Consider the following 27,618-nt stretch of genomic DNA (forward strand, 5'->3'; position numbering starts at 1 on the left):
TTACAACACAATACAAGTCATGTAGTGCACTTTGTTAATTAGTGGCTAGGGTTACACATTCCTTTTAAGACTTTGTTGTTCCTCTAGAAACAATGGTTTGATCACGTACACACAATCTGGCTATCACTGGTTATTTACAACTGAATTCCATGCATAGGTGAATGACAATGACATAACTAACTAATGAGTCTCATTATTCTTAGTAGGAGTAAGCTAATGATTACCAGATGATTTACAAAAAACCATTACCAAGAATGACACAAATGTTATGAGCTAAATTGGGAAAACCATAATTATCTCTTGACATTAATATAAAAAAAAAAAATCTCTTAATAAGAGCCTTATGAATAATCCATCTGAGACTGCTATGTTTGGCTATGGTTAATTTATTATGTTTAGTTTTAATGCTTGCATTTATGATTTGAATATAACATTAATGAATACAAAATTAAACCACTGTGCAATGTTAATAAATAATAGTATATAACCACTGCAACGTTATAAACCCTCCAGGAAAAATCATATCATGACTTAATTGCTGCCAGTAAATGCAACAATCTAGTGATTAGTTGTAAGGGCGATATATAGGATAGAATCTCAAACACTGGTTTATTCCAAGAGTCAAATCAAGATCAGCAAAGACCTGTAGCAAACAATATAGTGGGGTCCCCATTACAATTTCTGGCCCATAATATGTGGCAAATTTCTTCTATCATAGCCATAAATATTAGATGCAAATTTAGTCCCAGGATAACAGTGCAGACAGATGCAGCACTGGAGTTCAAGAGTATCGTCCTTTAGTAATAAAAGCTGTATGATTTAGGTTGGTTTCACATGTGCGCTCAAGGTTTTTCTTTCCTGCTCCATTTGGGGAATAGGAAATGGGAATCCCCATAGCCAAACGGCTCAGTCTCTGGATGGAACCAAACAGTGCCTGATGGACTCCATTGACTATAAGGCCTCATGTCCATGGGCAAATTTGGATTTTAAATCTGCAGCGTTTTTCCTGCACGTGGATCCGCGCCCCATAGGGATGCATTAGACACGCGCAGGTAGTTAAATACCTGCGGATGTCATTTTTCCCCGCAGGCGCGGGTCCCGCGTGCAGGAAAAAATCCAGACATGCTCCATTCAGGCGCAGGTCTCTCACGGGGACGGCTCCCGCAGGCCTCTATTGAGGCCTATGGAAGCCGTCCGGATCCGCAGGAGACCCGCGCCTGAATTAAACTCACTTGCTCCGGGCGATGCAGGCCTGCCTTCCTTCCTTCGCGGCCAGAAACTTCTTTCTTCGGCTTGGCGGATGTGCCGAGCACATCCGCCGGGCAGAAGAAAGAAGATCCGGCCACGACGGAAGCAAGACACGCACGGACCGCTGCAGGTGAGTTTATTCTTATTTTTTAGCATCATGTCCGCGGGGCAGGAGGGACCCGTTACGGATTCTCCATGGAGAATCCGTAGCGGGCCTGATTTTCCCCGTGGACATGAGGCCTAATGGAGTCCATCCGCTTACTGCATGCAGCGCTTTTACTTCCAGTATTTTGAGCTGGATCTGTGATGGAAGCTCCGGCTGGAGGTTCCAATGTAAATGTGAAAGCGGCAAACTCTTCTACTTTACAGCAAGTTAAAAGTGTAACATTATTTAAGATAAGACCTTATGAACCTCTCTGTAATCAGGTCCAGTTTTGTTCTATTGGCAGTTTATATGCTTGGTCTACTCGTTTGCAGTAGCTCAACGATCCATTAGGTTACCGACTATAAAGGGAAAAGCCTAACTGACATATATACCTACAGTTTAAGCCAATGCTGGCCTATTAGTACCTGCAACTCTTCTGGTGAATTAAACATGAATAAAACTGCCAATCCAGTCCTAAACACACGTTATAATTTGCTGCCAACTTCATATACATAAAAGTACTCCGGTGTAGAACCCAGGGGATATCTGTTGAATCAAGGGTACCAAGGATTTTTACATTTTGACCATTTTCTCTACAAGTCAGACCTAACCTAGTTAATTCAATGTGCTACCAAGAGACAGTCTCTTAATCCACTCTCCAAGAAAATCAGTTCACAAAGGGACTTACAGAGCTTAAGAACCCCATTTACAACAATGTGCTAATACCTATCCTTCACTGTCTTGCTTGTTATTTGACAGCTTGCATTTCCCATGAGTCTTGGAAGTTACGTGAAGAAAACATGATAACTGTGATAGGATGCAGGAAGCACCTAGTGTGGAGTACTAAATATACCGATGTGATAAATACTACTTTACCTCTATGTAACATTCCTGCCTCCTTTTATCCAAGGATACAGCCGACATCACATCCCGCTAGACATAACTATGTCATCTATGTGGCTCATAAGCCAATTATGTGAATTTATGATCATAATTTCCTTTATGCTATTACAAGTCATTACATAGCATTTTATCCCTTTATTAGCAGTGAACATAGATTGCAGTAAATGCAATAATGGTTGGAAGTTCCTCTGATGATATGGTAGGCATTTAATGCAGACTAACTGCTTGAATGTAAGAAAGGATGTCTACAAGTCGATCTCCAACAAAATCAATAATTTTTATTGAATAGCATTAAAAATCATTAACTGGACACTGCAGCTTTTGCCAAGATAATGTTCAGATCATTGGGAGTCAGAAAGCTGGAACCCCAATTGATTCTCAGAAAGGTGGCCCCGAAGGTCTCTGCATGAATGGAGCGGCTGTTGAGCAAATTGTGGCTCCATTCATTTCAGTGGGACTGCAGAGAATAGCCAAGCGCTTGATTGTGCCAGTCTCTAGCAGTTCTATTGAAATGAATGGAGTGGAAATTTGTATGCTCAAATGCCACTCTAGCCACATGTGGACTTTAGAACCCCCACTCTTGGGATCAGTGAGGAACCAGTGGTTGAACTCCACTGATCTAAAAGTTATGCCCTATCCTGTGGACAGAGGGAATAACGTATAACCCGGGAACAACATCTTTAAGCAGATCAATGTGCAGTGTTGTTATTGTGCACAGGATTATCATTGATCCCCATGTATTGGGTAGATGTTTGTATGCATAGTAATTAGGCTAGGTTCGCATTACCATTAAAAATCCTGTGAAAATGTCCTTTTTAATTAATCATGTTAATAAGGAAAAACAGATGACAAACAGGATGGGGCAACAAGATGCCCATCCTTTAGTCATAGATTTGGGATCCATTTACACGGGACAAATGTCGGGCAAACGATGCCCAACACTCATCACTGTGTGTCTGCGTTCCCATGCTGCTGCACGGGAGCTAGTATCTTTGGCTCGCTTACATTGTTTATGCAGCATAATTGATGGAAGATGAGCTCATCGTTCAGTGTAAATAGCGGCTGTTCAGTACTGAATGACTACTATATTAAGTCAATGGAGAGGGGCGGGAGAGCGAGAGGAGAGAAATCTCCTGCACTGTCCCGCCTCCCTGCTGGCCGCTCTGTGAGCGAGCCAGCAATACTAGCTCCCTTGCAACAGCACGGGTGCGGACACACAGGGACGAGTGTTGGGCATCCTTTGCCCGACATTTGTCCTGTGTAAATGGGCCTTTATACTGTAAAAAAATAATCTCTATTTGTCCTGATGAAAACAAAGGATTCTGACAGAAGTTTGTCTATCAGTAACAAATACTAATATTTTTTATTATATAGTGCCAATATATTCCCCAACACTTTACAAATCGAAGGGCTCATGAACAGACGAAATAAGTCAGAGTATCAGTCCCACAATTTTTGAATAATAGGGGTGACGGTCCTGCTCACAAGGGCTTACAAACTATGAGGTAATAGGGGTACCACAAGTGCTTGTTCAGCCATCTTTTATATAAATCACATACTGTAGTAGGAGATAGTGGGGTGAAGGGTTCTGAGGGGTAACATAGAAGAGGAGCAGACAGAAAGGAATTAGATGAGAGAATAGGGTAGTTATATAAATAAGTTGGAAAGATGGATCGTAAACCCCCTTCTCTAACCGTGTGGAAAAAAAACTGGTCAACTCCATTGACCAATTTTAACCATGTTGTTTATAAAGGCCACCACTGTCCTGACAAATATGACAAGGTGTGGAGCTCGTGGTGTAACTCACCTTTTACTCAAGACTCCCCACGGTCACTCTTCTCATGCATGTCTGTATTTCAGAGATAGCCATTCTGGCGAATTGATGTCTCAATCTGAAACCCATGGTTTCGCCATCTTCTATTAATGTCATGACATATGAAGTTCCTGAGCCCTGCCTTAAATTTCTTTACTCCCTACGACACTGAGACTAAATTTTTTGCTATGTTTCTAAGTTTCATATTTGCTGATGTTCATACTATACAACTGCCCCTTTCTGATTACTATGTGATGTAATCTGGGATATTTTTATGGTGTACTCACACATTAACAAAAAAAAACAAAAAACCAACAAACAAAAAAACCCGATAAGTTAATATATTTACCCCATGCTTCTTTGCTCTGGGCCATACTACACCTCTAGAAGATTTATTCAATATACTTACAAAGTTAGAGCTTTTAGGTCTTGAACGTGGTCTGCTTTCACTATAACCTCCACTTCTCTCCAAGTCACTGTGGTTATGGAACTCTGATCCCATGATTGAAGAGCTCAGTTTTAGCAGGTTGCTCGGCATTCTTTCAAGAGGATACTTTTGTGCTTAGAGGAGCTGTGTTTCTTCACAGTGAATCATCCCATCCAGCTAAAAATAGAGAAAATAAATACATGGCATCAGTGGATAGTGTGACCGGTGTTTGGTTCTTGGTTATGACAAATTGTAAGTCATCTTAACTGACTGTTCCTTCAACACTTTAGTAAGATAGACTGAATCTTACTACAGAACATAGGCAAGTGTACCTCATTAGTTAAGATGCCACAAGGATCTGTTCTTCCCCCTGAAGGTCCAGCTCATCCTTGTATTGTTGGCCACTATTGTTAAAACTTTGTATCAAGAGGAGTTAAGTATCCCAAAGACGAGTGGATTCCTAGGTGCACCTAGTATTAAACCTGGACTAATTTAACTTACTAACTTCACATTTCAGAAAGGTCCATTGCTGAAAACCCCCTTTAAATTTCAATAAGAGCACACTGCACTCAGTTTCCCATGGTAAGCAGCCACATTTGCACTCAGTTTAGCTCACTGGGGTTAAACAAAAGGCTTAACATTACAAAAAGCATTCTATGCTTACTACCTGACACAGCAAAACACAAATTGAGTTGCCTATAAAAACAAGTCATTGTTCATATTGAATGCCCATAAATGATTCAAGCTATAATAATATATAAATAACAGATTAATAGACAGGTGTGTTTATTGATCTAACAATAAAATGCATTTAACAAGAATGATGAATAGGAAGTGCATATCTCTGTCAGCAATACACAAGCTCAAAAATATGATGCTTCAAAATACACAGAGCTGCAAAGCTCTCAGAACCGGCACAGACAGTCGTTCCTCTCAGTCCTATTTTATTTCAATCCAAACTTAAAGAGCAGAAACTAGACCTGTTCAATTGTATAGACATTTAAAACCATCCATAGACAACCCTTTATTTAGTGGCTTAGAGTGGCACACATGGGTTTTGTAATATTAACAATGCAGGAAAGTTCACTTTATAGATGAAATGCCTGATGTCATGTCATAATGACCAGAAAATAAACAAAAAGCTAAAATAACCTGGATCTGATGCCTACTTTTAGTGTATTGCCTCCTGAAAGATACTCTGGTCAACCATAGGAAGACGAAAGAAGAAAATCTGTCAAAATGATATGTCAATTTGACATGTGACGAGATCATCTTTCTGAAGTCTCGGACCCAGAGGCAGTTTTAGAAAAAGTATGGCCCTGGGCAAAATTAAAAGTAGAGTCCTAAAGTTGATATATTGTACCAACACCACAGTCACATCCAGTCAGCTCAGAAGTTGTGCAAAGGCATCTGTACCACTGGTCTCTATGGGAGTTACTAGGGTCTTAAAAGAGCAAGGCACATGTTTTGCCACACACACACACACGCAGACACACACACGCAGACACACACACGCAGACACACACACAGACAAACACACAGACAAACACACAGACAAACACAAAAGGGGGGGGGGGGGGGGAAAGACAATTTGTATACATTATATAGTTACTAAGTAATACCACTACAACAGAACCAAATGTTACCATCATACAATGATTAAAGCGATCCTCCAGTCAGGAGCTCAAGATGGACTTGTAGGTCAGTATCTATGAGAACCAAGCTGGGATCTATGGCTATAGTTTATCTATAGTGCCTAATGTTACGTAGTCTGGAACACACCCCTGTCTAATTATTTTAGAGAGATACACACCCTGCCTCTTCTTCAGCCTGAACCAATGGTGAGACAGGGGTGTGTCCCATAATACATCATATTAGGTACTGTAGGTAAACTGTAGTCACAGATCACAGCTCTGTCCTAACACATCTGAGCTAAAAAGCAGCCAAAAAGTAAGATCTGAGGGAAAATAAATAGCAGGTAGTCCCATGTAGGTAGGTACTTACATATTAATGTTGAGCTCCTGACTGGAGGGTTCCTTTAACTGTTACCTTCCTAATGCTACTTAAGAAAATGCTACTTAAGGGCCTTGCATAGCAGTATCATCACACAACCATAGTGACTAAAAAATATTGCCTAACCGTTACTGAATAAAAACCACTGCACTTAGACCAATAATACCACCAGATACCAGGTCTACACAGGCGATCTGCAGACTCTCTACATGTGGATACTGTACAGTTAGATCCAGTGATTCACGGATGAGGTCTAATCTAACTGTAGTAGTTCGAGTTTCCTGTCTTTTTCAGCCACGACTGTCATGAAGTGTTGTTCCAGCCATGACTTTGCTGTAGCCACACCAAAATTTCACAAAGTACAGTAAAACATTAGTGAATTAGATTTTAACTAACCCTTTAATTTACAGCGTAAAAAAAATCTGGAGTATAGGCATGCTGTAGATTTTCAAATCCACAGCATGCCTCATTTGTTGTAGAGGTTTAGTAGGTTTTCACTGTATATTTGACTCATTGTGTAGTGTGGCCTGAAATCTATATTTCTGGCCCCTCCATAATTGTCATACATGTCATGTCTTATCTGGATGCACTGTGCAAATCATCTTGTCTACTGTTAGGTGTATTGCACAGCCGCAGCATGCAAGAGGTTAATGTCTAAAAGTGGCTGGGATATGTCTCGAAAAAGTAACCAGTCTGTCTCATCCATGAGGTTTGTACATTATAAATATGAGTGATTGAGAGTTAGCGTGGTCCTTCTACTTCAGCGGCTGGGAGAGCAGGGAGAGTGACGGCCACATGGGGGTACCTTCAACCCTCATGTGGTGAAGTGATGGAAGAGCAGGAAAGGTACCCTGATGCCCTCAATGAAGGAACCACCTCTGAGGAGTGAAAGGAGTCCGGCCGTGCAGAGTCTATTTCAAGACTACTGAGTGACAGCGGAGTGAATTTCTGCCAACTGTTATGCACGTTATCATGACCATGACAGGTTAACCACCACCAAATTCACTCTCATTAGTTGCAATGTAGCAATACAACGTTGTGGGCTATAAAACACCGTATAGTCTTAGGCTAAGTGATTCTTGCATGGGACAGTTTCTTTTCTTTGTGACTCATACTTAAGTAATGCAGCAGGAACCTCCTAATGTAACTAAATGACGTTCACAAGTCAAATTGGGTAATTATGTCACAGAGAGAAATAACACCTGTGAAACGCTGGGAGATCTTTCCTTATAAATTTATGCTCAGTACCAGCATATTACTACGGATTATAATCAGACATTAACTGCTGAAAGACAGCTGTAGCATCATGTGTGGACCTTTACTGCAACTCTTCTCCATAGCGAGACCTTCGGGTGGTGCACAACACAGGAGGTAGTAGGTGACAAGTCCAGGTGATGTGCGGCCAGCAATACACCACGACTGTTTACTGCCCTTCTAATACAAGGCCAACTGTACACACCACCCATCCTGACATAGCACCGATTGAGGAAGAGGGTGGAGACATACTGCATGTGGCCGATCACAAAGACAACCTCAGGAGCACAGTAATGTGCAATACCAGAGCAGAAGAGGATCCAGGAGAGTAAAACTGGCAACTCCCTATACCTTCCTGTCTCCTAGGCAGCTGAATAGTGGTGCTAAAGCAGGACCCCCCCTTTGAGGATAAGGTCCCTCAGCAATTGACAATCTCCCCCTCCTTCCTCCACGTCGGTCCTGCTCAGAACTTCCCCAATTTCAAAGTTAAAAAAATGTTGTGTCTGCTTTTCAGTAAAGGAAATCCCTGACTAGTTGTGGGTTGAGTCTTGGATAGCCGTTGTGGTCTGAGATCACCGAATTCAGAAATGGCTCAAACACGTATTACGGGATAATTCTGAGTCAATTCCCCCTCTAAATTCCTCCAGCTAGCACACCGTTTCTTTGACTTCTATAAAATAGTAATAACTCCCTAGTATTGTTGTTAAAGGGATTAGGGATTGTCATGAGAAAGTGACCTATTGTATAAATCAAGTTTTTATGTTAACCCTATTTTTAAAGAATTTCTGCTGCTTTTTAAATAAAAAAAAATTTCTAGGCCAAAATCTATATTTTAAAAAGTCCTAAAATCCAGTAGTTTTCACACTGATCACTAAGGGCTTATGCATAAAACGCTGTGGGTCTCTCTGTGGCTTTTTACCCATTTTTGTAAACATACGCTTTGGTGGCAGAGACCGCGTATAGCTGCGTGTCATTCGCACACTGACATGCGTAATATGACTTACTTTTCTTTTTAAATTCCCCACTCTGTTTCAGAACAGGGACGCATGTGAAAACGCTGCCGATACGGAATGTATTGTATGGACAGCGCATTATGCGCAGCCTATACAAATGTATTAGGGCTCACGCTGTGTGGTACACAGAGAAATAAAGTATTCTGCGATCCATTTCTCGTGCTCTACACATATATACACGCAGTGTCTACAGGCACATCTATCGATGAGTCCATTGACTCCATTCCCAGTGTATCATGCGACATGTAATACATGGTAAAAACACAGTCGCTGACATGAGCCCAATAATAGTCTGACACTTCCTATTCTGTACAGAAAACTTTTCAGCAGTCATCTCATTATTATGGGCAGGATTTCAAAAAAAGATAACACAAGATCCACCATTCACACTAGGGCCACATTTGCAGACATTAAAGGGGTTGTCTCGCGGCGAAAGCGAAATTTTTTTTTTTTTTTAAATGGACCCCTGCATTATGCCCTGTGAAAAAGAAAGCATTTGTTAGTTTTTAAAAAGCACATTGCGCTTACCTACATCAGCGTTCTGCAGCTTCTTCATTTCTTCTTTTAAAGATGGCGCCGCTGGTCTTCTCCCACGGTGCACCACGGGTCTTCCCATGGTGCACCGTGGAGTTTCTTCTTCTGTCTTCCGCGTTCCATTGCAGATTCCAGCCTCCTGATTGGCTGGAATCGGCACACGTGATGGGGCAGAGCTACGATGACGACACGGTGACCTGCTCTCCAGCACGAGCGGCCCCATTCACCAGGCAGAAGACCGCACAGCGCAAGCGCGTCTAAAAACGCCAGAAGCCAGCGAAATTAGACGGAGCCATGGAGACGTGGACGCTAGCAACGGAACAGGTAAGTGAATAACTTCTGTATGGCTCATATTTAATGCACGATGTACATTACAAAGTGCATTAATATGGCCATACAGAAGTGTATAACCCCACTTGCTGCCGCGAGACAACCCCTTTAATCCATGGCATAAAGATTGTACCGCAGTGCTAGTGGCATGAGCAATTCAAGCTTGCCAACTCCTTGGTGGTCATTTTGCATTTGGCACAAGAGGTATTTATAATCTCTATATAGGAACTATACAGCGTCTATGTTGAGTATACTGCTCATCAGATCTATTTGTATAGCCTTGTGAAGCTGTTTATGGATTAGAATTTTAAAACATATTAATGATTTTTATTCTCAATTTTATATCCTGACTAATAACTATCAATGTGTACAGACTCCTGTCCTCTAATAGACCCTAGTGTAGGAACATTAGTGCAAAATGTAACACATCGAGTAACAAATGCATTTATGCTCTTTATCTACCAGATTACTCCCCATGTACACACCACTCAGATTTCATTCATTCTTGAATTCCTCAAATGTGTGGTGGACGCACAGTGATAGTTCTGCAGCTGAATGCCAAATGGGCAAACAAAATACTCATTAGCCAGATCTACATCATGAATGAAAATACGATGTAAGTAAGACTTCAGCGTTTTGGTCTTACCGAGGCTGAACAATGCAATACTGACTCAGTGCAGCAACCAATCATGGTACCATGTCTAAACGCACACATACATAGTGGCATCTGGGGTAAAGTTTCTATTAGCTGACAACTAGTTGAGTCACTCAAGAATAAACTTCAGTGCACTGCCGATCTGGTGTCTTCACCAACTGGTCATACTGGAATTTCAAGCAAAACTTCAGATACTTACAGAATGAATGTATTAAACAAACAAACTTGTTTTCACTAGGTTAAAAGTACTGGAGACTAGTTATTCAAACATTTAATGATGATGTAGAGGTATAGGACTTAAAGAGAATCTGTCAACAGGTTTCACAATACAAACAGTATACATTATAAAATAGATCTCTTGGATAATCCTTTATCAAAGTTTTTCTGCTTGACATTAGGAATGAATGTTTTATGACTCCAACTCTAAACTAGACCCTAAAAACGCTCTTCATACGAACAGTCGGGAAAATGTTCAAAAAGCCATTCTGACGTGTATCTACAAAGTAAGAACCCCAGCCTCATCAGGTCTATTAAACGATGTATACAGTTTGTATTGTGAAATCTGATGTATACAGTTTGTATTGTGAAATGGCTTAAAGAGGTAGATCCTCTTTAACCTATTTAGGATCAAGCACAGAAAATATACAGAGCTTTGTCCTGGGCTTTAATCTTGGTCGATAATAAAAATACAGTGCAAAATTATAGCTTTTGTGATATAGCAGGAACAGATTGGGTGCTCAGCTGTCAGACAGCTGAGGACCCAGAAGAGAAGACAGAAGTGGCTTATAACCACTTCTGCTTTCATTATTGCAGGCTACATAGCGCTTAATGAGTACTATCCAGAGAATAGACGAAGAGAAAGCGCTGTTTCTTTCATTGGTCCCGGCGATCAACCCCTGGGATGGCAGAGCTGCTGTGTCTTAGCAGACCCATGTCAGCCTGGTGGGACTATGGATGCCCCAGATATAGTGGAAAACTGCAAAATAAAAAAATTTGAAAAAAAACACACGACAGTGTGAACGTCTCCCAAAAGCTCTTATAGAATGTTGTGGGTGACATAGATGTTTAAAAGAATTGTAACAAAACAAAAGCAAAAAAAAAATAAATTACAAAATAATAATTTTTATTTGTAACATGCCAACTTATTCCCCAGCACCTAAACTAAATAGATTTTAATAAATAGATTAGCATTAAAATACAAATCTGTTAAAAAGAAGATGAGCCACCACCCAGCCAACCTAAATCGTCACCATAGCCGCCCTGTAATCTAAGGCTGTACAAAATATATATCCAAACGACCGATACAAAACTGGGGGCGCATTACTATACTTTATTTTAGCATAAATACACACGTTTTAAAAATATGTGTTCTGTAATAGGTAATGAAATTCTCACTACATCGCTACGGACACGTAGAGACTCAATTATTTCTTTAAATCGTTCTGCCAAGGACATGCGAGTCCAACAGCTGGTGGTTTCCTGTAACCGGTGTTCACTGATCCCTTGTTTACTTTCAATAAAAAAGAGATTGTTTAAAGAGAAAAAAAAGCCTCATACGTCACAAAAAAATAATGCAGAAAAATTATTTGACAGCCCAAGAAAAGAATAGGACAAGAAAACCATCACATGCATTAGAAAAAAAATCCTAAAAAAGAAAAACAGTGTCTGGTACTTTAGGACCGAACCACTGTGGTTCTTAAGTAGTTAAAGGGGTTTTCCAGGACACAAATAAAGAAACATTCTACTGCTATGGAATGGTGTGAAATAAAAAAAAAATGACTCCACGTCAAGCGCTAGAATTCCAGTCCCTGCCAATCAGAACCCAGAAGATGCCAGCTGTGGTCACTTGCTCATGACAGCATCATCGCTAAAGGCTGTGATTGGCTGAGCAGCCATGTGCACAGTGAACAGTACATGATCACAGCTTCTTTTAGGTTCGAAGCAGCAAGGATCAGGGCCCCAGTACTGGATGAAGAGCCAGTAAAGGAAGGGAGTATGACTTTAAATTTATGTCACACTATGGCAGGAAAAACCCCTAAAGTCCTTTTCTTAAAGATATTAGAAGATGGCCTTTCATGAACTGGCTACACATGTACACAGTATCCTCCTCTAGTCAACAGGTGTGTTTCTCTGCATTGGCATACAAAATCACATTAATCTGTCTAGGACCACACCTACACTTACTAGAAATTACTGCCACAAATTAGGGCTATCTTCACACAGCGAGTGCGATATCAGGCTATGAATCATGGCCTGATATTGCGCTCACCAACATGTAAAATCTCACATATCAAAAACTCCTCGCATCACTTCGGGGAAGTAGCAATTCTCCTCTCGCAATGCACAAGTCGTGCCCAATTTTCTCAGCCATGTGAAAACAGCCTAAATGTTTTAGGGTCTTTTTAAGCCTTTGAAAATTACCTAGCCAGGCAAATGAGAATAGTTTGACTCTCATTGTTTAAAAGGGGCATTAAGTGTATCAAAACAATTTACAGGAGAATGTAAGGTTAGCAGTCCATGGCTTCAAACTCAAGAGACGCTGACCCAAATCACACAAACACATCAACTAAACAATGGCTGAAAATGAAGAGGATTTATGTTTTTAAATGACCAAGTCAGAGTCATGACCATACCTGAATGAACTGAAGAGGACTGTGTACATAAGGCATCCCAGAAATAATGAAGCAAAACATTTACATGGAGGTATACAGGGCAGATTTTCAACAAACTTTCTGCCATGGATTTTGCTATTGGTCTGCAGCAAAAACCAAGATAAAGCCACCGCAAAATCTGCATGTGTTACACTTCGCTAATTGAAAGGGGTAACATCTGCAGAGAAAGTCCACAACAAGTTGATATGCTGGATATATTTTTCTGTAGCATGTCGGTGAGATTTGCTAACATTTCTTCCACTTTGCCGATACTGTAAGGCTTCTTCATTCATGTGATAATGGTTAGTGTCAGATCTTTGTCAGATTTTTCCATGGATCTTCATGCAGATTTAGCCCTAGTCGGTATTAGTGTCTCTTGAGGCCACCAGAAGCTAGGGGTTTGAGAGGAGTAACGCCCCTGTCACAACCCCAGGTCCCGATAGGGTCAACGTATTAAGGTCCTAGCAGCACAGTGTGGATTGAGTTCTGCGTGCAGGGCACGCACAAGTCAATCCACACTGTGCTGCTGCCTGTGTGTGCTGCGGTCCGGGCGTTATTTGAGCCATGCTTACCCGCCCGGGCGGCGCCTCAAGGCTCCCTGCCATTTGTCCCCTGACTCCTCCATACGGGATGCCGGCTGTGTGCTCACTGCCAAGGGGCCGACTGACTGCTGGGTCTTGCGCCGGATGGCTCTCTGGTGGCTGACGGGTGCTCCCCCGGTGGCAGCTCAGAATAATGTGGCCGCCTCTGTGCGGGGCCAACTGACTGCTCTGTCTTGCGCCGGCCGGCTCTCTGCTGGGTGACGGACGCTCCCGTGCTGACAGCTGACAATATGCCGGCCGCCTCTCTGGTGGGTGACGGCTGCCGCCTCTGTGACCGCGGACTGCCGCTCCACCAAAGAAACATCAGAAGACGGTGGCCACGTGAATGATCCATTATGGCTACTCCCCCGCTGACAGGTGAGAATCTCTTCAGTGGGTCAGCCGGGGAAAGCACTTGCGCCAGGGGCTGTGCGGAAGGCGCCCCCTCTATGCCTTCTGTAAATAATTTTAGTGCCCTTGCAGGACCTGAGGAATAACAAGCGCTGCAGCCAATCACGTTGAGGGGGCGTCACCCCCTGTCAATCTTGACTCCACCAAGGAATTCCTGGTGGCGTCAAGATACACTAATACCGCCCTAGTCAATGGGGCAAATATGCATGTGGCCACACAGAAACTTTTTTTTAAATGCCTTGTATCTTTAAAAACTATGAATGAAACCAGAAAAAAGTCCCCCAGCGCACCCTCAAGCAGGCACCAAGGTAACCACCAGATGTCCAATTCGGACTCCTTAATTGAAACATGCACAGACACAGGTAGGGAATGCAATGCGTTTCAACACTCTAAGACATATTTCTCAAGCATGATGCTTGAGATATCAATGCGATGGCTGTGATTGATTCAAGTGCTGCATTGATTGACTGAGCAGCGCTCGAAGAACCAATCACAGCCATTGCTTCTTGGAGGCAGGATTTGTGAATCCATAACCAGGAAGTGATTCTGTGTTGATAGCAGAGGAAGGGACCTGGACCAAGCCTGCTAGATAAGTGAAATAAAGTGAGGTGAAGTCACCTCGCGCAAGCACCGAGTTAATGACTTACTTCTCAAGTGGTTTGCCATTGCCTTCCCCAATCATCTTTAACCCCCCTGAAAGCTGGGTACTCATTTTACCGACCTCAGAAGGATGGAAGGCTGAGTCAACCTTGAGCAGGCTACCTGAACCACGCGGGGATTGAACCCACAAAAATAATATAAGACAGTGTCTTATTTTTGACTGCCAGTGAGCCTGCACAGGCGCAGCCGAGCGGTAGGGATGCTAGGAAATCTCATATTGTACAGGAGCTGTAATATGTCAGTTGATTGGTTGGTTGTTGAGACATAAGCATTGGTGCAGTGGGGAATCCAGCAACTCCCTCCATGTAAGTTGTTTTCTTATTGATCTAATTTGCATTTTGATTTAACTTTATATAATTAATTAAGGCCCATTTACATGACAGTTTTGAGCGATCATTTTGCATTAAAGGGGTTGTCCCGCGCCGAAACGGGTTTTTTTTTTTTTCAACCCCCCCCCCCCGTTCGGCGCGAGACAACCCCGATGCAGGGACCTAAAGAAAGCTTACCGGAGCGCTTACCTTAATCCCCGCGCTCCGGTGACTTCTATACTTACCGGTGAAGATGGCCGCCGGAATCCTCTTCCTCCGTGGACCGCAGCTCTTCTGTGCGGTCCATTGCCGATTCCAGCCTCCTGATTGGCTGGAATCGGCACGTGATGGGGCGGAGCTACACGGAGCCGGCATTCTGCACGAGCGGCTCCATTGAAGAGAGCAGAAGACCAGGACTGCGCAAGCGCGGCTAATTTGGCCATCGGAGGGCGAAAATTAGTCGGCTCCATGGGAACGAGGACGCTAGCAACGGAGCAGGTAAGTAAAAAACTTTTTATAACTTCTGTATGGCTCATAATTAATGCACAATGTATATTACAAAGTGCATTAATATGGCCATACAGAAGTGTATAGACCCACTTGCTTCCGCGGGACAACCCCTTTAAGGTCCATTAAGACAATTTTTTTGATGTTTTAATATTCTGTTTTTCATTTCATCTGTTTGATGTCCAATTTACTTTTTGTTCCCAACTTCTTCAGTTTTGTTTTTGGAAGCTTTATTAAGTCTGCAAGGCTGAAAGAAATTACATTTTCCTCTGTAGTTCCATCATGAGAATACAGTGTGATATTTACGGAAGGCTAAATTCTGTCTGTGGAGCGACAGACACCGATTGCCATGTAAGAGCACATGGCTGCAGGCTGGCACACGGGGACGTTGGTTCAAGAGTGAATTTGCCGCTGCTGCTCTGCTACACTGATGTAATACTGATGCTCGTAAAGCAGCAATATAGATGAGAAATTACCATTAAGTGCATGTTTTTGAAGAATGTTGAGCATAAAGATTTTATTCCAATTAATTTCTAGTCTATCCAGGAAATGTAAGCACCTAGCCCTTTGTCAAATAAACAGCATTATGATATCACGCTACAAGGTGAAGAGAGAGCAGGTTAATCATGGTAATAAACATCCGCTCTGAGTACACTTGACACCTTTTCTCCTGGGTGAAAGGGAAGTAATAGATAAAGCAAATGTAAGATTGACCTCAGGATCGCAGACACATCCATCTTCTACAGGTTTGGATTGTCATTTGCACAATACTTCTAATCTTCTTATCTCATGTGGTTTTCAGGAGTAACACCTGTACATCCAGTTAGAGATAACCGGAGACAGAAGAACTGAATTTTCCAGTTTTCGACTAAAAACATACCATAGAACAATGGGGATTTGGAATTATGTCCCCTTTAGACAAGCTGATTCTTGTTTGAACCAGTGAGTGACGTCACCCCTAACTCGTTGGCACTTGTTAAACCTGTTTAGACAGGCAGATCATCATTAGGAATGAGAAGTGAACGATCCTCATGTACAACACTGAGCGGGAAGTGTTTATACGCAACGACGAGTACCCGAACCGGCGATGATTTTTAGTCCGGCTGAAACTGAACAACGAATGAAAAGTGTGCGATTCTGGTTCAGTCGTTGGCTCGTTTTTAAACTGAATGATTTTTGTTCACTTTCGCTCAATTAAATGATAATCGTTACATCTAAGCGCAGCATTACTGTTAGACTTAATACTCTGTATTTTATTGCTTCTTACACTTTTTTTTTTATCCCACTTTACACTGAATGTGTTATAAACATTCACTCTTCATGATCTGAATTACATTGATGTGTCAAAAGTCATGGGATAGCAGTATGTGAATTGATTATGAAGTGATGTTACTTCAGGTAACGCCCTTACCTGTATGAGCTGTGTGGTTAAACACTGGCTACCCTGATCATGGCAAAATAATGTCAATTATAGGAGTTTGAACAAGGCATTTACCATTCCTCAATCCTCCATGTTATCACGCCACAGGAGGCATTACTACCCAAGGGTACCATGCGCACAGACGAGTGACTCTGGCAGAAATCACAGCAACATTCAATTCAGGAGGCCCCATATGCATATCCTGCAGGTCAGTGAGGCGTTCTTTAGCTTCCATGGAATATGGGAGCAGAAGACCCACCAGAGCATCTCTGTTAAAACCACGACACCGGACACAGTGCCTTACCTGGACTCGTGAGTTTGCCAACTGGACCCTAGAGAACTGGCAATATGTGGCATTGTCCGATGAATTACAATATCAATGGTTTACGGATGAATGGTAGGGTTGATGTGCGGCGCAAATGCCATGAAACCATGGATACCAGTTGTCAACAAAGTACTGTGCAAGCTGGTTGTGGTTCCATACTGGTTTGGAGTGTATTCTCATGACATGGGTTGGGTCCACCTAAACACATCATTGACTGGTACCCACTAGGCTTCACTGCTTGGTGACCATTTGCAGCTCTTCATGGACTTAATGTACCCCTACAATGATGATTCTAGCAGGATAATGCACCAAACCATTGAGTCCAAGTTGCACAGAATTGCTTTAAGGAGCATTTTGGAGAGTCCCTACATGAACCCAATTGAGCATTTATGGGATGTGGAGGAGAGGTCCATTCACCCTTGAGATCCTGTGTTACTTATTTGGATGTGAAACCACTGTGTCGTCCCCCCCCACGTTAACTCCGGAGATGCTGGAGCAAAATAAATGCAAACTCAGATAACAGACAGGACAAATCAGCAGACCTGTCTGCTATACCCAACATCCTGCATTTACAAATACCACGGAGCTGTGGATGGCTATCCTGACTGCATCAACATCCTATTTTTTCATTCATTTATGGAATCGATATCAAGTTGCTGCATTTTGCTAGATTAGAGGGGGTCCTACACAATATTAGTTTCTGTGTCATGACTTTTGGCACGTAAGTGAAGGAAACCTTGAACAAAAGTCTGCTTTGTGGGAAAGCTGGTTGACAGCCAATATAGAGAACATTACATTTCCACAGAGGTTACTGTCCAAAAACCCATGGTCAGGCCACTTATAAAGATGCAACGCTGTGTCTGTAATACGCTCATCTGAAATTGGCCTTATTAGTGATTTTTGAATTTCGCGGTGGAATTCCGCACCGTGAGCATTGAGCTATTAGGTTCAATAGAACCTAATAGCTGCGGGCAACGCAGCGGATTTCCGACACGAATTACGCGGCAGAAATCAGTTCGTGGGAAGGAGCCCTAAGGGAAGAACGGGACAAAAGAAAGGGAAATGTTGGGGGGAAGGGGGGGGGGGGGGCGGTGAGAGAGTGTCCATTCAGTTGTGAAAGATAACATTCAACAATCCAAGTGCGGCCCGTTACTGGTTATTTTTTGACTTTAGGGGGTAAACCCTCTTAATTGTACAATATGAATCACATACAAACTTCTAGGGTGAATTCACACATGGCAGATTTGTCACAGAAATTTCTGTCCTACTTATCTGAATAAAGGTCCATTTACACGGAGTGATGATCGCTCAAACAACAGTTTGAGTGACAGCTTTGAGCAATCATTTTGCATAAACTATTAAGTAGCTACTCTGCTACTTAATAGCTTATTAGCGTGCAAATGAAGCCTTAGCTGAAAGCAGTTAACAGTCAGAGGTCTCTTATCTTCATTCAGCTCCTTTGTTCTCTGACGGGTAACAATGCTATCAGCACTACCCACGGAGTAGTCAACGTGCGGTCCTGATAAGACCACATGAGGATTGTTAGGTTGACCTGAATTTAATGATCAGCTAGCAGTGCACGAAGAGTGCACGATGGCCGCGCGTTTAGACACAACGATTATCGCTAAAACGATCTGTTCTTTGAACGATTTATGAGCGATCATCACTCCGTGTAAATGCAGAAAGCCATGCACAATTGAACAGGTTTTCAGTTGCAGAAATTTCTTTAACATATCAGCTGCATATGAATTCACATATAGAGACTAAAAAAGTGACAACCAGACTGCTCTCAGCTGTAGTCTGCTTTCTATCCTGGAGGAAAAAAAAAAGTGTCCAGAAGTTTGCACCATTAACACGAAGAAAAGTTTCATCATTATATTATTTTATGTCATAATAAACTAGCAGCAAAAGAATTACTAAGCCACCTCTAGGAAAATATAATGCCACCTACAATCAATCCCTCTCAGATACTTGGTCTCTTTCATACTGTAAGGCCCAATGTCCACGGGCAAAATGGAATTTAGAAATCCGTGCGGGTGTCCCACAAAGCGTGATCTGCGCCTATAGGGAATCATTGGACACCCGCAGGTAATTAAATACCTGCAGATGTCATTTTTCACTGGCGCGCGAATCGCACGTGTGGGAAAACACCTGCAGCATGCTCCATTTTGTTTCCTGCAAAGACGGCTCCCGCGGCTTCCATTGAAGCTGTCCTCTTCTGCGGCGCACCCGCAGCTGTATTTGTGCTGTGCCGCGGGACCACAGGAAAGCAGGAGTTAGGGCTCCCATACACTTGCGTTTGCGTTTTTTGTTAACGCGATTGTCAATGGGACTTTCTAATACACTTGCGTTGCGTTTTTAACATTAGAAAGTCCAATTGACAATCGCGTTAACAAAAAATGCAAACGCAAGTGTGTGGGAGCCCTCAAAAACACAATAAAATGCACACGGCACATGCACACGACATGCTCCCAGCATTCCGAGAACATCCGCCAGGCTGAAGAAAGAAGATCCAGCCACGAGAAAGGGGAGACCCGCAGCATACGCGAGGTAAGTATGTTCCGATTTTCTGGCCTCATGTCTGCGGGAAAGGAGGGACCCGATGTGGGATTCTGCATGGAGAATTCGCGCAGGCCCGAATTTCCCCGTGGACATGAGGCCTAAGGGTGCTTTTAGATAGAACAATCATCTCTCCAAAAATTTGTTCAAACAAACGAAAATGAATGATTACACCGTGCAGCACAATTTTTGTAACCAATAAGCAGATAGGCGGCTCATAGTAACTTTATTGCGCTGAATTCAAATATGATGACTGTTTTCTGCCATGTAAGGTTTTCCAATTATGGGGAATAATGTAATCCAATTGCTGTTGTAGTTTTTGGAAATATGCCTATACAATTAATGCAGTCGGCTCACCATTAACCTTGCTTAATAAAAAGAACAAAAGTGATTGCACAACTATTTCACAATGGTGAACACCGTCGGAAAAAAAAAAAATTAAGAATGCCGGAAATGCGCTTTTTTTTGGTCATTCTGTCTTCAAGAAAAAATGCTATAAAAAGTGATCAAAAAGTCGTATGTATTCCAAAATAGTACTATCGCAAACTACAGGATGTCCTGCAAGAAATTAATGTTCAGTCTTAACGTGAGCCAACGACCAAACGATCGATGTTCATTGTATGTAGGCATAAAAATCATCGTTGGCTCGTTCACTTATCGTTCAGTTTAAACAGCGCTCATTCAGTCCTTCTCATTCACTTATACAGCAAATGTGAAAGACCGAATGATTTCTCAGTAAAACAAGCCAACGATGTATCTGCCTGTCTAAATAGGCTGCCAGTGATGACAACACTCACTCAAACAATAAATCGGCTCATCTAAAAGGGCCCCAAGGTGGAAAGGTCACCAGGTGGAGGGCACATCCAGATCTCCACAAGACAGGATAGGACCATGTCTGCACTGTAAAGCAAACCCCCAAACTTACTATAGCAGATGACTAATGACTAACTACAATGGTTAATTTCAGTTTCACGGGTGTTTATCCAAGAACTGTATTCATATCTTGTTCACAGAGTGGTCCAAGTGAAGCCTTGACCGCTACTGAGCTCTGAACTTTCTAATTTACTACTGCTGTTTAAGGTCAACTGATGTAAGATCTCTCAAGAAATCAGAGCAGAGCATTTGGTTATTTTATTACTCATCCAACTCCACCCAAAATCACATGCTTGTTTTCTTTGGAGCTGCCCTTTAAGCCCAGGCTCCTTCTATACTGAACAATTCTCATTTGCACAAGCGAATGAGCCAGTGACGTCATCACTAGCTTGTGTGCTCTCGTGCAGCCTGTTTAGGCAGGCAGATTCATCGTTGACTCGTCTAACAAGAATTGTTCAGTGTTCTTACATTTGATGTATAAAGGCCCATTTAGACACAAGGATTATCGCTCAAAAGACATCTTTTGAGCGATAATTGTTGCGTGCATTTACACGGCAAGAGGATCTGAGCGTTCACTTTGCATAAGTGTGTAAATGAAGGCTCATGCTGTATCCAGAAGACAAGCAGGACTGCTATCTTCTGTATACAGCTGTTGTCTTCTCGGAATGCTCAGCTGGTATCCAGCTGAGCGCTCCGAGCAGGGTATGGAGAACACAGCTGGAGCGCTGTCCACTGCATACTTCTGCTGTGTTCTCGGAGCGCACAGCTGGTATACAGCTGAGTGCTCTGAGCGGGGTATACAGAACACAGCTGCAGCGCTGTCTTCTGCATACTCTTGCTGTGTTCACGGAGCTGGTATACAGCTTAGCGTTCCGAGCAGGGTATGCAGAACACAGCTGGACCGCTGACTTCTGCATATTTCTGCTGTGTTCTCTGAGCAGGATACCAGCTGAAACAATAGTATCAGTGGTATCCTGCTGAAAACTCAGCGCGCGGGCCTGATAAGGCTTTTCATTCTCTTTCAGCTTGCTGAAAGACAATGATGAACGTCTAGTAAACGAAAAATGAACAATGTCCGTGCAGTTAGACCCAACGATTCTAGCTCAAAAGATGACTTTGAGCAATTTTTGAGCGAGAATCGTTGGGTCTAAATGGGCCTTAAGTGAAGGTGAAAGACTGACTGATCATTGTTTAAGCTGAACAAGAGGTGAACGAGCCAACAATGATTTTTATGTCTGCATAAGGCCTTACTTGCATAACCGTATGCGTTTTTATGTTTGCTTGTACGCGCCATTAAAAAAGAAAAAGAAAAATCGCATGAATGAAGAAGTCCCAAGCTTAATTAACGTATTTTTGTCCACTCACACAGGTGGCTGATGCGTATCGGCCAAGAAAATACGCAGCAGCGCAGAAATCCATTGCTTGGCAGAAGTCCTCGGAATGACTACTAATGCTTAAACAGAGCTATCTTCTTGTCCCAGCGTTGGATGCCGAATAACTCCCTCCGCCTCTTTTTCCTGCTTCCAGTCTATGGGAGCTTCCTGTGTATTTTGGCAAAAGATAGGGCAAGACCTATCCTACGCGCAGCGTATAAAATTCACCGATGTGCTATTTTTCCTAACGCAATTTTTTTTACATGCCCAAAAATCATTCATCTAAATGAATACATTAGAATCCAATGCTTCAGATGGTCGCGATTTTTTGGGTTTTTACGTGGCTTAATAGCGGCATATATACAGTCGTGTGAAGTACATGTTCCATCTAAAACCACCCTTACTCTGTATGAGGAGACACCCTTTATGGAGACATATAATAACATGAGGATCTGCCCAAACTCAGATGGCATAGGATCCCTCACAATAAGAGAACGTGATCCTATTACTGTATAATCAGATCAGACAAATACTGTACTGATATCTACATAGATGACAGCTATGTGTGCTCAACTGGCAGCGGGGCACTAACAGTAATGAAACAATTGAAGGATCTAGAGTGTAATCGCCAGTTTGTTTTGGTACAAAGTTGAACGACATGGGTAATAAACATGGCGTTATAAACAAATTAGACAATTCATTACGATTTCTGTGTCCCAAGTGCCATGAATGGTCAATACCAAAGCAATTCTACAATTTCAGAGGAAGGACATGTTCACATGGCATCTTTTTCAGACTGTATCAACCATGTATTTGTCAACAATGGCAACAAATCAAAAAATATATATAATCATGGGAAGGATTTCCCGCTTTCCTCTGATACCCGCTGTTCATATGTTTCCAATGCAGGTAAATCGTGGACCCAAAATCCAGCTGTAAATGTACCCCACGTGAGGCCGCTAATATGTTTATTGTGCCAAAGGAATTCTGGATTTACAATTATGTAATTGTCTTGCAGCTATAAATACGGCATTTTCCTACACTCAGGCTGCCTTCAGACTTGCGATAAAATGGCGCGATGCAAGAGTGAGTGAAAACGCAGAATTATTATTCCCATGTGCGATGTTGCGAGATTTGAAAAACGCAGCATGTCCGATCTTTGTGCGATTTTTTCCTCGCCCATGTTTCCATATGAAGCCTCCCTTTTTAGCGCATCTCAACGCATAAATTTGTGATTTTCACCCGATGCGTTTTTAACATTAGAACCTCCTATTAAATTAATGCGATAAAATCACAGGCGGCAGCGATGCACGATTATTCTCAGGAAAAAGAATCGCTTATGCTCAAAAATCTCATGAACAGAGACACGATTTTGCCGTGATTTTCTCGCGATCGCCAGTGTGAAGGAGCCCTTATAGTTAATGGATGTCATTTATTACAGAGTGGTTTCGCACAGTGTTATTCTATTTTTTTTTCTTCCAAAAGCTATTGCTGCCGCGCACGATTTTCTTACAAAAGTCAATTGCACTTTCTAATGTTAAATGTTCGTGCTTTGTGAGGTGATAAATAGGAGGCTCACAGGGAAACATGGGAGATAAAAAAAAAGCAAAAAAACTTTGAAAGAAAGAACATGCCGTGATTTTTTTTTTTTTCACGCAACATTGCAAATGTGAAGGAAACCACTGAAAATCATAAGTTTCATAATTCTGCGTTTTCTCTCACTCTCACATCGCGTGATTTTCTTACAAGGTTGAAGGCACCCTTAGTGTACTGAACAGTGTTGAATAATACATTTGCAGCCCCCTGACACCTTGAAGGATGTAAACATCTCACATGAGCGTTTGTTGGCGCGTACCGCGCAGGGAGCACGCGGCACTATGCAATACATTTGGAAGTCAAAAGCAGGAATGGAACCGGATTCACACGATCATATTTGCGCACAAAAAAAATTGTGAGCGCAATATGCAGAAAATAGAACCCAATGATTTCAAAGGGTTCGTTCACATGCGCGTATTTTGCGTGCGCAATTCAGTCACGCCAAAAAAAAAAATTTTTAAATACACAGCATGTTCTACTTTCCTAAACATTAGTGCAGGGAAAGAGAACATTTTGAACTCATGAAACTATTGGCCATTTCAATGGCGGACAGCGTCAGTGTTTTTTTGGGCACGACTTGCAAAGCACAGTAAAATATGCCGATGTGTGCGCAAATACGCAATTCCTATTCCACAAAAAAGTGCAGAAATACATTTACCTTTGTGTGAATCTGGCCTAATGGGAAGATTTGCCCCCACTCCTTGTTCTGACTGACCGGAACACAGCTGATTACAAAGGATGGACTGCGTAGAACTATTTAAGGCCCCTCCCACAGCTGCAGTTGGCATTTCCATTTCAATGTTCCGTTTTTAGAATAGAGAAAAAAACTGTGAAGTTAAATGGATCCGTTTTTTTTCCATTGAAATCAATAATAATAAAAAACGGAATTTTCAAAATCTCATCCACTTTTCTGCTACTGTAAATGCCGCAGAATTTCTGTGCCAAGTCTCCACATGGAAGTTCCACTCCATGTGAACCCCAACTTTGACTTCCGCTTTTTGTTTTCTTTTTTACAGGACCAAAAAGACGCAGTCCGCAGTGCGATTGATCCTGCTAGGAAAAAAAAAAAACGGAAGTCAAACGAAACAGATTCAAAAATGTTTCTGTTTTTTTTTTCTAGCATTGATTTCAATGGGGAATTTTTTTTTCTTAATCAGATCCGTTTAAATTCAGTTTATATGTTTTTTTTTTTAAAAACAGAATAGCGATTCAAAAAAGCCCAAATGCTGATGTGACACAGGCCTAAGGACGGTCCCAGGTCCTGGAAATAACTTTTTGGGCAGGATATAACTTTTTGATGTTGATAAATAAAAGGACGCACGTGATCGTGTCAGGCAGCCATCCAGGAACAGGCCCCAGTGCCACGGATGACCAGCTCTAGGTATGTTCAGGCAGCAGGACTACCACTCCCATCGTGCAGGGCTCACATAGAAGCAGCCAACAATTTGCGCAAGCGGTGGCTCGCCTGCCATGCTTACACTGTGCCACAACTGCAGAGATCAGCCAGTCTAGAGAATATACCAGATATTACCCGTATGCACACCATGCTCAGGGGAAATAAAGAAAAACCCTCATCAGCACTAGTAGAACTACAATAACCAGCAAGCCCTGCAAACACTTGATCAGTGCACAACTGAAGCCAAATGCCCATTACTTGTCACACAAGCAGGAGGGTCACCTACCTCCTCGAGAGCCCAGGAGGTAGTCTGAGCAGAGGAACCGCAGATCCCAGCGAGCTGCCGATGAGACGTGCTGCAGGTGAATGGAGCAGGTGAAGTGGGTGAGCGGTGACTAGCAGCAGGGCGGGCCAGCGCGGCCGGGAGCGGCTCCGCAGCATTCCTACCTGCAGCCACAGGTGACACGCGGACTCCGAGGCTGCGCCCGCCATCTAGTGTTCCCTTATGTGTACTGCACAAGTCACAGGTCAGGAGCCCGAACATCAAGAGAGCTAAGCACTATGGATGGGGAAACCGCAGTAATACTGAGAATATAGGAGCAATATTCTACAGAAGCAGCCATGGGTGCATGCTCCCACTGTAGGAATTTGTTTAAAAAAGTCATCATGGATTTTCAAGCTCTGTCCTTCATTGAGTTAAATGAGTTGGTGAAATCCACGTTAGAGAACTAATGTAAAGCCTCATGCACACTGTAGGATTTGCATTGGAGCAACTTATCCTCTCTGTAGGCTCAACGTCTGGATTTAAATACTAATTTAAACTACTGAGCAGAATACAACGGTGTGAATGATGCTTAGGGTGCTTCCAGGCAAGCATATTGTAACATGTCCACAAGGATCCATAATCCGGACGTGTTACAGATGACATTACAACTGTATGTCATTAGTATTTGATCAATACTTTTTAATTTCTACTGGCCAACTACTGATTTACTCAATAGAAAAAAATAGCAATACGGAGGCAAAAATGCAAAAAATAGGTCATGCTGCTTTTTTAACCCCTTAACGACACATAGTTACATGCTGTACGTTTCTATGGAGGGGGATTGGGAGACGATCCCCCTCCATACAATGCAAATGCTGGCTGTTTCTTACAGCTGACACTCATCAGTAACAGCTACAACTGGCACAAATGCTGATCAGGGCTGTTAACCCTCTAAATGCAGCTATCAGTTCTGACAGCAAAATTTTAATTCCCCAATCAAAATTTGTGGGTCCTGAACAGCCCCCATGCAATGCGATCGTGGGGTGCCATTTGGTTGCCATGGCAGCCTGGGCTCTTCTGAAGGTCCCCAGCGCTGCCATGGCTGATTGCCTATCAAGCCATGCCAAAGGAGTGACTTGATAGAATGCCTGTCAGATAGTGGTAAAATGTAATACTATGGTATTACATTTTACAGTAGCAATCAACCAAGTGTCATTTGGGGACTTAAAAAAATGTAAAAATTAGTAAGAAAACTTCTATTAATTATTAGAAAAAAAAAGTAAAAAAAAAACAAAAAACCTCATATGTAGGGCTTATTCAGACAACTGTATATCGGCCGCGTATTCACGCCGGCCGATATACGGCATCCCTTTCTGCAGGGGGAGGAGGCTAGAAGAGCCAGGAGCAGTGCTCTGAGCTCCAGCCCCCTCTCCACCAACTCTCCACCCCCTCTGCACTATTTGCAATGAGGGGAGGCGGGATGGGGGCAGAGCTAATTCCCGAAACTAAGCCCCACCCTATCCCGCCTCCTCTCTTTGCAAATAGTGCAGAGGGGTGGAGAGGGGGCGGAGAGGAGGCAGAGAGGGGCAGGAGCTCAAAGCACTGCTCCCGGCTCTTCCAGCCTCCTCCCCCCTGCAGAGAGAGATGTCGTATATCGACCGGCGTGAATACCTGGCCGATATACGGTCGTCTGAAGCCGCCCTAAGGCTGCATTCAGACGAACGTATATCGGCTCGGTTTTCACACCGAGCCGATATACGTTGGCCTCGTGTGCAGGGGGAGGAGGATGGAAGAGCCAGGAGCAGGAACTGAGCTCCCGCCTCCTCTCTGCCTCCTCTCTGCCCCTCTGCACTATTTGCAATGAAAGGAGGCGGGACGGGGGTGGGGCTAAGTTTTGGGAATTAGCCCCGCCCCTGTTCTGCCTCTCCCCATTGCAAATAGTGCAGAGGGGCGGAGAGGAGGCAGAGGGGGCGGGAGCTCAGTTCCTGCTCCTGGCTCTTCCATCCTCCCCCCCCTGCAGATGAGGACAACGTATATCGGCTCGGCGTGAAAACCGAGCCGATATACGTTCATGTGAATGCACCCTTAGAAAAATCTAAATAATAAAAACCAAAAAAATATTTGATATTGCCACATTCCTAAAAGTCCGATCAAATACTGCATTATTATTTAGAAAAAGTTGCTATCATTCAAATGAGCGAAAATGAATTATTTAGTGTAAATGCTGCCAACTATCGAACGACGAGCAATACGTACAAACAAAAAAAAAATCACAGTTGGCTCATTCACTAATCATTCGGTTTAAATACCAATTGCTCACTCGTTCTCATTCACTTATAAAGTGAATGTGAACAGCTG

The 27,618-nt window shown here is 42.7% G+C and overlaps 1 protein-coding gene across 3 annotated transcripts in view; it reads right to left on the reverse strand.

Annotated features, from left to right (window-relative positions):
* Window positions 1-25,361, reverse strand: part of PROSER2 (proline and serine rich 2) — a 36,036-nt gene extending 10,675 nt beyond the window's left edge. Inside the window, exons 1-3 of one of the 3 annotated variants that reach the window (XM_066592053.1) lie at window positions 25,282-25,352; window positions 24,258-24,652; window positions 4,519-4,713 (exon numbers count right to left, since the gene is read on the reverse strand). In XM_066592053.1, coding sequence (XP_066448150.1) covers window positions 4,519-4,647 — 129 coding nt within the window. In that variant the 5' untranslated portion in view covers window positions 4,648-4,713; window positions 24,258-24,652; window positions 25,282-25,352. Of the gene's footprint in view, window positions 1-4,518; window positions 4,714-6,190; window positions 6,249-24,257; window positions 24,653-25,281 lie in introns of those variants that run through there. The other 2 variants (XM_066592052.1, XM_066592054.1) reach the window with 2 other exon arrangements.
* Between the last annotated feature and the right edge of the window lie 2,257 nt (window positions 25,362-27,618).

The sequence above is a fragment of the Eleutherodactylus coqui genome, chromosome 2 (genome assembly GCF_035609145.1).
Source record: "Eleutherodactylus coqui strain aEleCoq1 chromosome 2, aEleCoq1.hap1, whole genome shotgun sequence".
NCBI lineage: Eukaryota > Metazoa > Chordata > Amphibia > Anura > Eleutherodactylidae > Eleutherodactylus > Eleutherodactylus coqui.